Genomic DNA, 14,110 nt, shown 5'->3' with positions numbered 1-14,110 from the left:
TCTGCACACCACTGTTATAATATCTGGTCATGTGAGTTACTGTTACCTTCCGGTCAGCTTGAACGAGTCTCACCATTCTCCTATAAACTCTCGCATTAACATGGCGTTTTTGCCCAAAGAACTGCCGAGCACTGGATGTTTTCTTGTTTTTTGCACTATTCTCTGTAAACTCTAGAGGCTGTTGTACATGAAAATCCCAGGAAATCAGCAGTTTCTGAGATACTCCAAGAACCCTGTCTGGCACCAACAATCTTTCCACAGTCAGTCATGTAGATCACATTTCTTCTTCATTCTGATGCTTGGTCTGAACAACAAAAGAACCTCTTGACCACGTCTGCATTCCGTTATGCACTGAACTGCTGCCACGTGATTGGCTGATTAGATATGTGCATTATCGAGCAGTCGTACAGGTGTACCTAATAAAGTGGCCACTGAATGTATCTGTGAAAATGAAAGACCACACCCTCATCATGGCCACTGTAAGTCACTATTATACAAACATGGTTATAAAATGTCTGATTCAACATTGCAATACAACTCCAGGTATCTAAAAATATTTGCTTCCATCTCATCTCAATTTCGGATGAGAAGATACAAATAGCCACCTGGAAGAAACTGCCATATTTCATTTCACTCAATGGACACAGTATTCACTGAGTTCAGGTTCTTCGTCATGGTTGAGACTCTCATACTCTAGCAACGTATTTCTCAGACGGCTCTCAATAGCCATTAGGACACTGGGTCTGGAAATAGCTGTGATGCATGGCACAATTGGTCACTGGAGTGAAATAACTGAATTAGCTCTTCAGTTTGTATGTGCTGCAATCATTCTAAGAAATTATGAAAGATTTCCTCTGTAAATTTACTCTACATTGCACAGACAGCCTGGACATGAGTACTTAACAATTTATTTTCCTAGATAGAATACAAACGTTTGTACATGAGATGTGAACAATTCCAACATTTTGGCTGAAATGCTTTATGGCACATATAAGCTTCAAATCAATTAATGTTAGTGAGTGGTGAGGTTACATTTAGAATACTTTATTCAGTTTTCATCATACTGCTATAGGAAAGGTAATATTAAATTGGAAAGAGAGCAGAAATATACGAGGGTGTTTACAGGACTCGAGGACCTGAGCTAAGGAGAGAGGCTGTGCAAGTTAGGACTATTCATTGGAATGCAGATGAATGAGGGGAGATCTAATATTGGGTGTATAAATCATGAGGGAAATGGATAGAGTGAACTTCCAAGGGTTGGGAAATCAAGAACTAGAGAATATAGTTTAAGGGAGAAGGAAGGAATTTAATAGGAACCCAAGGACAACTTTTTCACTCAGAGGAAGGTCAGTATACCATATAGCATGAGCTGCTGCAGGAAGACACTTAGATAGGTAAATTGATAGGATAGTAGAAGGCTATGAATGAAATGTGGGCAAAAGTTCTTGATCAGCTTGGACCAGCTGAACCGAAGGACTTGTCCCCATGCTGTATAGTCCTGGTTATAGCAGATTGTGATGCCACAGCAGACTTGCCAATACTTGAAAATACAAGAATGGAAACTAACTGGCATACAACTGAGCAGAATTCACAGTAACAATCAGTTTCTCCTATTGTGATAAAAGCGTGCCCTACAACCAATAACATGCTTCAATGCTAGTGCGGAATAGAAATAAATGATTCAATTGATTGGCAGCCAAGTGCTCCCCAAAACAAAGTGATCACAAAAACTGATCAGGTATCTTTGTGATGTTCTAAAATTTTGGTTAGTTTCCATAAAGACAGAGTTTGGGCACTCACCCTTCCTTTCCTCGGTTGTGGATTGCAAGCTCATCTCCAATCCCCTCCGTTTCTTTGAATGCTTCCCAGTCAATCTTTGATTTCTCCAAAGTGCTCAACTTTTGCTTCTTTCCTCCAATCTTTCCCAGAATATTACTTAACCCACTTTGTCTTTTAGTTCTGCAAAACAAAAGTTAAAATATTCTGAACAGGAACAATGCAAATCTGAATTATACAAAGGCTTTAAAAGCATTATGACAACAGTCATTGAAGTAACTATTCACTCACCAACGACAAGATAAATTATGTATGCTACTCAAACGTTTACTCTTTCAACTTCAATCTGTCTACTGTGATTTACATTTCGTGCAAATTCAATTAAATCTGCTCCTTCAAACTATATTTGGTAGCTAACACATGACACCATTGATCCAAGTAACAAAGATTTTTTTTATATACTGCAACAAAATCAATATATGCAAAAACAAAATGTTGGAGCTGGTCGAAACCTGAAATAGTATTTGAAAATGCCGGAAACATTTTGTTGATCAGGCAGCATTTGTGGGGAAATACATTTTATGTTTTGAGCCGATGACATTTCTGGCATTTCTATTCATGTCAAGATGTGTATGACTGATATTAAAGATACTGACAATATATAGCCACAAAAGAAACAAATGAACTTACATTATCCTTCCATAAGCTCTTCACATTCCAATGTAATGTATTAAACAGCTGAAACACTATTTCCGACAACACAAACAACAATGTGATAAACTGCTATATGATCTAGGACAGCAGGTGATTTCAAAAAGTGCTCTGGAATCTTTTACAGTCCTCCATGATAGCACTTTCAAAACCTAACAGCAAGACAGACAACAGTAGTGATTAGATAGGAACACATTATAGTAGATACATTTGTGATAGTTTACCAAAATTCTCTGGGAAGGTTCTGGCAAATTGGAAGACAGCAGATGTCATGCCACTGTTTAGAAAAGGATGTGGGCAAATGCAGGTAACTTAAAGTCTGTACTTCAGGAAAATGCTTGAAGCTATCAGTAAGGAAGAAACAGTGAGACACAGGGTTCCATCAGGCATACACAGCATAGATTTGTAAAGGGCAGGTCTTGTTTGACAACTTACTGGAGTTCTTTGAGGATATAATGAGTTGAGCAGATACAGGGGAACAGGTAGATGTTGCATACATGGATTTTCAGGAGGCGCTCAATAAGGTGCTGTATAAAAACTTATCCGTAAGATAGGGATACATGGGAGTTAAGGGTAATGTATTAGCATGGACAGAGGAACCGTTAACCAATGGAAGACAGAGTTGGGACAAATGGGTGTTTCTCTGATTGGCAGTCAGTGGTGAGTGGACTGCCACAGGAGTCAGTGCTTGGCCCACAATTGTTCATGATATACATTAACGATTCAGAAGTGGGGACAGAGAGTAACATATCTAAGTTTGCTGATGCCACTAAATAGAGTGGAAAAGTAAATTGTGCAGAGACTATAGAGAGTCTGCTGAGAGATATAAGTAGGTTAAGTGAGTGGGCAAGGGTTGACAGATGGAGTACAATGTTGGTAAATGTGAGGTCATCTCCTTTGGGAGATGAGGGAGTTAGCCAATAAGGAAGGATTGAGTTGCCTGAGACTATACTCGCTGAAATTCAGAAGAATGAGAGGGGATCTTATAGAAACATAAGATTATGAAAGTGATAGATAACATAAAAGCAAGAAAGTTGTTTCCACTGGTAAGGGAGACTAAAACTAGGAGTCATAACCTTAAGATGTTGGGCAATAAATTTAGTATGGAAATGAGGGAAACTGCTTTTACCAGAGAATGGTTAATCTGTGGTATTCATGGCCCAGAGTAACAGTAGAGGCTACCTCATTACATATATTTTTAAAAAAGTTATACAGAGTTTTGCAAAGCAGGGAATAAAGGTTTATGGGGAAAAGGCAGTAGGTGGAATAGAGTCCACTGCCGGATCAGGCATGATCCTATTGAATGACGGTTCAGAATCAATGTGCTAGATGGTCTATGCCTGCTTCTATTTCTTATTTTCTTATGTTCTTAAGACCATACTTTAAAAACATCATACCTCAGGCCACTGCAACACCCCTTCTATGAACATGAAAAATATTGATTTTTTTGCTTAGATTTCCAGGAGATGGGCTTGAAGCCACAACTTCAGACCCAGAGATGTTTTTATTTCTGAATTTAAGCATTAGCTATTTTTCTTTTATAGGCTAAGTTGTCTATTATTATTTACAGGAATTATTGAACACCTAAGTGTTTCTAGTACAGTGAAAATATTGGTAGTGAGACAACTCTTGATTGAGATGGACGTAGCCTGACACTTATAGATGAAGGTGCAAGCATGCATCTGCCATCAAGCAGGCTATCTTGACCTGGAAGTTGCCATGCTTCTGGAACCTGCTGTTGAAATGCATTCATCCTGACAGAGAGCACACTCCTGATGTGTGCCTTGCATAGCACAAAAATTCCCTGCCATTTATAATAGTCAAGCCTAAATACAGTCCAGGTCGTACTACATGTGTGTGCAGATAGCTCCATTTATTGAGGAATTGTGAACAGACTTGAAAAGTTGTGCAATTTCAACAAATATACCTATTTATGATATGATTGTAAGAAGATAATTGATAAGGCTAAAGGTGACTAGACTAGGGCAGTGATAAACACGTTATTTTGCAAATGCTGGAAACTCTGAGCAACACACACAAAACGTTGGTGGATCTCAGCAGGCCAGGCAGCACCTACGGAGGGGAATAAGCAGTTGATACTTGGCCCAAAAGGTCAACTGCTTATTTTCCTCCATAGATGCTGCCTGACATGCAGAGTTCTTTCATTATTTTCTGTGTTAGACTAAGGCAACAACATTGAAATCTTGCAGCAATATCCTGGGTTTAAGGTGATTGACCTTCAGCAATTATATCTTCCTGACTTCAAGGCATGGCTCAGTCTGGATTTCAGTTTTCCTCTGGCAATCCCTCCTTGAATCAATATTTGGACAAAGGGTGTACAGTAACAAGTTGCAGAGGTAAATGGTTCTGGTAAAAGCTGATCATACCACCTGAAAGGAGATTATTGGTGACTAAACGCCAAGTGATATAATGACCAACAGCAGTTTCAGCTAATGACGGAGACTGAACTGTAAGTAATTAGTGAGACTAGATATGTCCTACTTTTTGCAGAGAGTGTAATTTTACACATAGCCAATCAAATGCCACTAATGTAAATACAGGTTGAGCACACCTTATCGGAAATGCTTGAGGCCCAGAAGTATTTCAGGCTTTTTTGGAATTTTGGAATATTTGCATCTATATAATGAGGTAGCTTAGAGTTAACCCAAGTCTAAACACAAAATTCATTTACATTACACATATGGCCTATACATATTCCCTGAAGGTAGTTTTATACAATATTTTTAATAATTTTGTGCATGAAACAATAATGTGTACATTGAACCATCAGAAAGGTAAGCTATCACTACCTCAGCTGCCCAGGTGGACAGTAGTGGCTCTTTGGCAATGCCATCACTGTTTGCAAAACAAATCAAAAAAGATGTCCCTGGTGATCTATGCTCTTTTGTTAGCATAATAATGGACTGGTAAGGTATTCACTCCTTTAAAACAGCAAGGACGCACACCTTTACTGATCACAGCAAGTTTACATTTAAGCGTCCCTGCTACATTAGCACATCCCAACACAGTTGTTCTGTCCTTGGCACCCTTAATTCCCATATGAACTTTCTTCCATGTCTTCCTGGGGCAACAACAGCAGTACAACAATGTCAGCATTGTAGGCTTGTTCTGGTGTTAGATTTTCATCAACGACGATCTTGGCAAACTGATCAATGAATTTCTCTGCAACATACATCAAAGTTGCTGGTGAATGCAGCAGGCCAAGCAGCATCTGTAGGAAGCGGTGCAGTCGACATTTCAGGCCGAGACCCTTCGTCAGGACTAACTGAAGGAAGAGTGAGTAAGGGATTTGAAAGTTGGAGGGGGAGGGGGAGATCCAAAATGATAGGAGAAGACAGGAGGGGGAGGGATAGAGCTGAGAGCTGGACAGGTGATAGGCAAAAGGGGATACGAGAGGATCATGGGACAGGAGGTCCGGGAAGAAAGACAAGGGGGGGGGTGACCCAGAGGATGGGCAAGAGGTATATTCAGAGGGACAGAGGGAGAAAAAGGAGAGTGAGAGAAAGAATGTGTGCATAAAAATGAGTAACAGATGGGGTACGAGGGGGAGGTGGGGCCTTAGCAGAAGTTAGAGAAGTCGATGTTCATGCCATCAGGTTGGAGGCTACCCAGACGGAATATAAGGTGTTGTTCCTCCAACCTGAGTGTGGCTTCATCTTTACAGTAGAGGAGGCCGTGGATAGACATGTCAGAATGGGAATGGGATGTGGAATTAAAATGTGTGGCCACTGGGAGATCCTGCTTTCTCTGGCAGACAGAGCGTAGATGTTCAGCAAAGCGGTCTCCCAGTCTGCGTCGGGTCTCGCCAATATATAAGAGGCCACATCGGGAGCACCGGACGCAGTATATCACCCCAGTCGACTCACAGGTGAAGTGATGCCTCACCTGGAAGGACTGTTTGGTGCCCTGAATGGTGGTAAGGGAGGAAGTGTAAGGGCATGTGTAGCATTTGTTCCGCTTACACGGATAAGTGCCAGGAGGGAGATCAGTGGGGAGGGATGGGGGGGACGAATGGACAAGGGAGTTGTGTAGGGAGTGATCCCTGCAGAATGCAGAGAGAGGGGGTGAGGGAAAGATGTGTTTAGTGGTGGGATCCCGTTGGAGGTGGCGGAAGTTACGGAGAATAATATGTGGGACCCGGAGGCTGGTGGGGTGGTAGGTGAGGACCAGGGGAACCCTATTCCTAGTGGGGTGGCGGGAGGATGGAGTGAGAGCAGATGTACGTGAAATGGGGGAGATGCGTTTAAGAGCAGAGTTGATAGTGGAGGAAGGGAAGCCCCTTTCTTTAAAAAAGGAAGACATCTCCCTCGTCCTAGAATGAAAAGCCTCATCCTGAGAGCAGATGCGGCGGAGACAGAGGAATTGCGAGAAGGGGATGGCGTTTTTGCAAGAGACAGGGTGAGAAGAGGAATAGTCCAGATAGCTGTGAGAGTCAGTAGGCTTATAGTAGACATCAGTGGATAAGCTGTCTCCAGAGACAGAGACAGAAAGATCAAGAAAGGGGAGGGAGGTGTCGGAAATGGACCAGGTAAACTTGAGGGCAGGGTGAAAGTTGGAGGCAAAGTTAATAAAGTCAACGAGTTCTGCATGCGTGCAGGAAGCAGCGCCAATGCAGTCGTCAATGTAGCGAAGGAAAAGTGGGGGACAGATACCAGAATAGGCACGGAAAATAGATTGTTCCACAAACCCAACAAAAAGGCAGGCATAGCTAGGACCCATACGGGTGCCCATAGCTACACCTTTAGTTTGGAGGAAGTGGGAGGAGCCAATGGAGAAATTATTAAGAGTAAGGACTAATTCCGCTAGACGAAGCAGAGTGGTGGTAGAGGGGAACTGATTAGGTCTGGAATCCAAAAAGAAGCGTAGAGCTTTGAGACCTTCCTGATGGGGGATGGAAGTATATAAGGACTGGACATCCATGGTGAAAATAAAGCGGTGGGGGCCAGGGAACTTAAAATCATCGAAAAGTTTAAGAGCGTGAGAAGTGTCACGAACATAGGTCGGAAGGGATTGAAGAAGGGGTGATAAAACAGTGTCGAGGTATGCAGAAATGAGTTCGGTGGGGCAGGAGCAAGCTGAGACAATAGGTCGGCCAGGACAGGCAGGTTTGTGGATCTTGGGTAGGAGGTAGAAACGGGAAGTGCGGGGTATGGGAACTATAAGGTTGGTAGCAGTGGATGGGAGATCCTCTGAGCGGATAAAGTCCCCTGAGCGGATAAAGTCGGTGATTTACTATAAGCCTACTGACTCTCACAGCTATCTAGACTATTCCTCTTCTCACCCTGTCTCTTGCAAAAATGCCATCCCCTTCTCGCAATTCCTCCGTCTCCGCCGCATCTGCTCTCAGGATGAGGCTTTTCATTCTAGGACGAGGGAGATGTCTTCCTTTTTTAAAGAAAGGGGCTTCCCTTCCTCCACTATCAACTCTGCTCTTAAACGCATCTCCCCCATTTCACGTACATCTGCTCTCACTCCATCCTCCCACCACCCCACTAGGAATAGGGTTCCCCTGGTCCTCACCTACCACCCCACCAGCCTCCGGGTCCAACATATTATTCTCCGTAACTTCCGCCACCTCCAACGGGATCCCACCACTAAGCACATCTTTCCCTCACCCCCTCTCTCTGCATTCCGCAGGGATCACTCCCTACACAACTCCCTTGTCCATTCGTCTCCCCCATCCCTCCCCACTGATCTCCCTCCTGGCACTTATCCGTGTAAGCGGAACAAGTGCTACACATGCCCTTACACTTCCTCCCTTACCACCATTCAGGGCCCCAAACAGTCCTTCCAGGTGAGGCATCACTTCACCTGTGAGTCGACTGGGGTAATATACTGCGTCCGGTACTCCCGATGTGGCCTTTTATATATTGGCGAGACCCGACGCAGACTGGGAGACCGCTTTGCTGAACATCTACGCTCTGTCCGCCAGAGAGAGCAGGATCTCCCAGTGGCCACACATTTTAATTCCACATCCCATTCCCATTCTGACATGTCTATCCACGGCCTCCTCTACTGTAAAGATGAAGCCACACTCAGGTTGGAGGAACAACACCTTATATTCCGTCTGGGTAGCATCCAACCTGATGGCATGAACATCGACTTCTCTAACTTCCGCTAAGGCCCCACCTCCCCCTCGTACCCCATCTGTTACTCATTTTTATGCACACATTCTTTCTCTCACTCTCCTTTTTCTCCCTCTGAATATACCTCTTGCCCATCCTCTGGGTCACCCCCCCCTTGTCTTTCTTCCCGGACCTCCTGTCCCATGATCCTCTCGTATCCCCTTTTGCCTATCAACTGTCCAGCTCTTGGCTCTATCCCTCCCCCTCCTGTCTTCTCCTATCATTTTGGATCTCCCCCTCCCCCTCTCAAATCCCTTACTCACTCTTCCTTCAGTTAGTCCGGACGAAGGGTCTCGGCCTGAAACGTCGACTGCACCTCTTCCTACAGATGCTGCTTGGCCTGCTGCGTTCACCAGCCACTTTGATATATGTTGCTTGAATTTCCAGCATCTGCAGAATTCTTGTTGTTTGCGTTTAAAATGAATTTCTCTGCTACTTCATGACCAGCAGCCGCTTTATCACCAGAAATCTTTCGAAATTTAGTGCAGTACCTTTTCTTAACTTTCTGCAACCAGCCCGCTGAACATTCATGATTACCTTCAACTTTCAGTTTGTTGTAATAGATCTTTCCTTGTTTCATTATCAGCAAAACATTAAGCGGCGTGTGTTCACTTAGATGCTGACAAATCCAGTCTTTTAATACACAACTGAGATCTTAATTTTTTGCTCTATGCATGGTGGTCGTTCCAACACCATACTTCTGTCAGATGCTTCACACGCTGTTATCAGGTTTTTCCACCAACTTGACTTTCTGTGTTATAATGAACATAAATGCTTCCTCCTTTTCTTTTCACTAACTGCAGTCATTTTTGGCATTTTCAATAATTTTTTCACAGCACAGAGCAGAGAGTAAGCACAAAACCCATGATAATTACCGTGAGCGATGCATGGCGGTCTGGCTATGGTGACTGCTGAAAACAAACTGGTGCCAACAGCGCCCCATTCAGTGTTTGTGAGGTCACTTCTCAGAACTGTCCGTGGTGCTCAGGGACCTGTGCATCCCCTGGAAACCTTCCCAGCACATTGTCGAATTTTCCATTTGTGGTGTCATGTCAGCGCTCAAAAAAAATTTTTGGATTTTGGAGGTTTTTGGATTTTCGAATAAGGGATGCTCAACCTGTATAATGGAACAGCTTGGTTAAAGGCACAACTAGTGAGTACAAGCCTTCAGCACAACAGCCAGAATCTTGTCAGTTCCCATAGCCTTTGCTATCTTGAGTGTTTTCAAACATTTCATATCTGGCAAACTGAATTAGCTGAAAACTGATGGCAATGCTGAGGACTGCAAGACAAAGCTGAGATGGATGATTATTTTGACTGTTTTTGTAGTCTTGTCCACCACTATACACGAATACATGTGGCAAGAGTGCAAATTTTGATCTGATTTATTAGGTTTTGGAGATGTCCGGTGTTGAATGTGTGCTGCTTTTGTTGTATACCATGCCCATAGCCTTGTAACTTTTTCAACTTCTCGCTTAACCATGCTTCCCCACCCCTGGCCTGATAGTATTGGCCTATTGAGAATTACACTGGGCTGTGAGATTACAGACTATGGTAGGTTACAGTCGGTTGCTAACAACATAACAGGTCCCAACTCTCTAAGAAGAGCTGTTTCAGCAGTGTCCAGGGCCTTGTATGCAGAATGGAATTTGAAGCCAATGATTGAAAGTGAGAATTACACACAGCTGTCATCACTGTATACACCACTGAGCTTCCACAATCCAAAGGCCAGAACTTTACAAATGCACAAGTAGCAGCAACAATTTCAGTGCATTATCTTCTGCTCCAACCCAAAAATTGCACTCAATACTCAAAGCTGCACACCCATATACACCCAGTTATTGTGCATCGTGATGTACAACTATTTAACAGCAGCTGGCAGAGAAAATGGGCAAATAATTACTCTCTAGTACATGCACCAGTCAATCTTTTTCTGTTACCTCAACTATATAATCTTTTCCAAAGCTTCATGCAGTTGTGTTGAATGCAATTAATTGCACTAAAACATTTCAAACTGGTCTTGAATAGTTCTAATAAATGCTTTCACTCAGACCATCAGGAATAAAGAAATAAAGCAAGATGAAATTTGTTATATTTTTGCCCACAGTGTTTGCTTTTTCTGCTTAACATACAATTTTAAAAAAAATCGACATAACATAGATTTGTGGAAAAAAGCTTTGAAGGAAAACATTTTCTTCAATCATAGAAATCCCAAAAATCTCAAGCTTCCAACGACTTAAACTATGGCAAAAGTATTACAACTCCAATAGAGCAGTAACCTGTATCAAAACTGCTCTGCTTAATTCATATAATTAAGTTATGATTTTAATTGCATTTTAAGACATTCATTGAGGTTAAACAAGTTCTCAGATAATCTAGTTTCATGAACAACACTACTGTATTTTCAGGCTGCACCTTTAATTTAGGGAAAGGGCTAGCAAATAATTTATTTCCCTGCTCCCTTTGTATCTTCAGGTTGCCAGAGTTTAATTGCTACAGTGTGGAGGCACAGGAGACTGCAGATGCTGGAACCTGAAGCAACAATTTGCTGGAGGAACTCAGTGGCTCGAGCAGCAAGTGTAGGAGGAAAGGAATCGTTGGAACTGATGCAGTGCCTTGACTTGAAATGTTACAGTTCCTTTCCACGCAGACATGCTGCTTGACCTGCTGAGTCCTTCAGCAGACTGCACTCACTCATAGGCCCCATCAGATGCTCTCCTATGTTTCCAAAGACCACATTTCCAGAGTCCACAACAGACAACCAAGGCTAGTCTGTGTTCCAAGTGCACAACACTCAGCATTGATTAATAAATATAAAAGCAGAAAATGATGAAAGCATTCATCAGTTTTGGCAGCAACTATGGAAAGAGAAACATTTCAGATCGAAGATCCTTCATTAGAAAGGTTCTGATGAAGCATCTTTGGCAATATCTCCAGTTCTCTTTCCACAGACAATGCCTGACTTGATGAGTGTTTCCAGCACCTGTTTTCATTTGAGATTTCAATTATACATAGCTTTTTTTAAAAAATAAAACAATCACAAAAAAGTAATAAATTAATTACCTAGCCCTTCCCTCTCTACCAATATTGAATAGTTCCATCAACAATCAACAAACAGGTGAAGCATGGCTATGAACTCACATTTGCCTTTGCCCTCTCATGAAATTGATCTATCTGTGTATCTGTAACTTCTATTTTCCCCATTTCTCTCAGTTCCAATTGGCATTGCCTGCTTATAGGTGGTGGTCTCCCAAGACCCTAAAAAATGCCTTTCAAATGAGTGAATTTGAGGATTCAGGAGGACCTGGTGATTCTATTAAGTTGATATGTAATTAGTGTCTCCCTTTCCAAAATAGTTTAGAAATATTATTACAAGCAACAGAAAATCTGCAGATGCTGGAAATCCAAGCAACACACACAAAATGCTGGAGGAACTCAGCAGGCCAGGCAGCATCAATGGAAAACAGTAAACAATCAACACTTTGGGCTGAGTCCCGATGAAATGCTGATTGTTTACTCTTTTTCATAGATGCTGCCAGGCCTGCTGAGCTGCTCCAGCATTTTGTGTTGGTATATTAAAGTCATGTTCAGGAGTAAAGAGATAAGAACTGAGAGATGCGATTAGAGTTGGAACTAAAAGAAAATGCAAGGATCACAAACGGTTCTGTGCTATTGAAGTATTTCACAACACCATCAGTGTGCTGCTCAAGGTACAAGCAGGCTGTTATGAATCAAAGTTCAAAGTAATTTTTATCATCATGTCACCATATACAACCTTGAGATCCATTTTCTTGTGGACATAATAAATCTATAGAATAATAACCATAATAGAATCAATGAAAGACCACTCAGGCAGCATATATGGAAAACAGTACAGTCACTGTTTCGGGCCGAGGCTCTTCACCCTTCAATCAGTATTAATTAGTTGTTTGCATATAGTTTTGCAAGTAGAATTTGTAAACAAGTTATCTGGAATATCTGATCAAGATGGTGCCAAACTGCAATGTTCTTAGATATCACGATTCAGACTTAAGTCGATTCTTTTAGGTTCGTAGGAATGGTTTTTGCAGACAGCGTAGTGAGTTAGGGGACAGTTTAGGGACAGGATGAGGGGGAATTAGAGGTAAATGAAGAGTCTGGGCAGGAGCCGGTGTTTGCAGTCCAGATTGGAGTGCTCTGCTGTTGAAGGTTGGCAATCACAGAGATCAGGAGAGCAGGCGGTGAGGAGACCAGAGATTCCTATGACTGATGAGTCCAGGAGCTGTGGCCCAAAGATCAAACTAGTGATTTGTGAATCCAGGGAGTCAATAACCAAATGTTGGCGAAGTCCAAAGTTGAAGGCCTAGCTCTGTGTGTGGGAGTGGGTGGGAAAGGGACTTGTTCGCTATTGTCTTGTTTCATTTTGTTATTGTTGCTGCTTGTGCTGTTCTGCTGAACATTGTGGATGTGCTATGTTGACACCAGAATGTGTGGAGACTCCTGCAAGCTGCCATCAGCGAATCCTTAGGTGTGTTGGTTGTTGATACAAACGATGCATTTCACGGTATATTTTAACATACATGTGATAAAACATCTGAATCTGTTCAAGTGGCACTTTTTCTCTTTCACAGGGTGGGAAAAAATATTAAAAATACATGAAATTAAGAGAAGTTTCCTCCTGGGGAAGGGGTGACCACTGTACAACAGCTACATATTTTCCCAGAGTTTCAAAGTGTTTATCTTACAATTTTAAATTCCTTTGCAACACACGCAAGTTGTCATCAGAAAAGGGAGTCAGTTCAATTGCAGCCATCCAGTTATTTCATTCTCCCACTCAGATGAATCAGTTTGCTCTCACAGTTTATTGTTCAATCCCCTTCCAAGCAAAACTGGGGCAAGAGGTGCCAAGATTACTGATTCAAATCATGTGGTTATAATATGTACCTTAAAACTATGAGTATCTCCAGAATTATTTATGCTATGCTATGGATCAGTGCAATTCTCTACCGAATGTCTATTATGAGGAACAGTGAACCACAATACAGAGATATTATGCATTAGAAAGGCTTTAGCCAACCACTGATCCAATGCTGTTCATGTACTGCATGAGGTTTTGGCTTTTTTTTACCATAGTCAGCTTAAAGCTACATTTTGTAATCTCAATAAGTGCCACAATTCAACAAGAATCTGGATCATGATCTCTAATTAAATGCCCAAAATTCAGATAGCTTGAGCTTAGTGAATAATACAGCCTTAAATAAATTCTACAATTTTTCTTTTGTTATTTTATAGAGGATTATCTCATGCTACATGATCATCAGGTCAAACATAAACAACCAGAAACTTCCTATGTTCAGAGAGGAGTTGGCAACTGGAAATGATTCTTAAGTTCCGAGAGCTGGCATAGACTCAATGAGCCAGAAAGCTTCCTTATATTTCATTAGAAAATATGGCAAACATACTTAGAAGGAAGCTCACTGCCACATTTCAATGGCAAC

General features: G+C 42.0%; 1 protein-coding gene across 1 annotated transcript in view; it reads right to left on the bottom strand.

Annotated features, from left to right (window-relative positions):
* Positions 1-14,110, bottom strand: part of cfdp1 (craniofacial development protein 1) — a 244,504-nt gene that overhangs the window by 50,510 nt on the left and 179,884 nt on the right. The window contains exon 6 of the mRNA XM_063066810.1: positions 1,801-1,959. Within this exon, the coding sequence (XP_062922880.1) occupies positions 1,801-1,959 (159 nt within the window). The remainder of the gene's footprint in view (positions 1-1,800; positions 1,960-14,110) is intronic.

Source organism: Mobula hypostoma, chromosome 14 (assembly GCF_963921235.1).
Source record: "Mobula hypostoma chromosome 14, sMobHyp1.1, whole genome shotgun sequence".
NCBI lineage: Eukaryota > Metazoa > Chordata > Chondrichthyes > Myliobatiformes > Myliobatidae > Mobula > Mobula hypostoma.
This window is presented reverse-complemented; position numbering and strand designations above follow the sequence as displayed.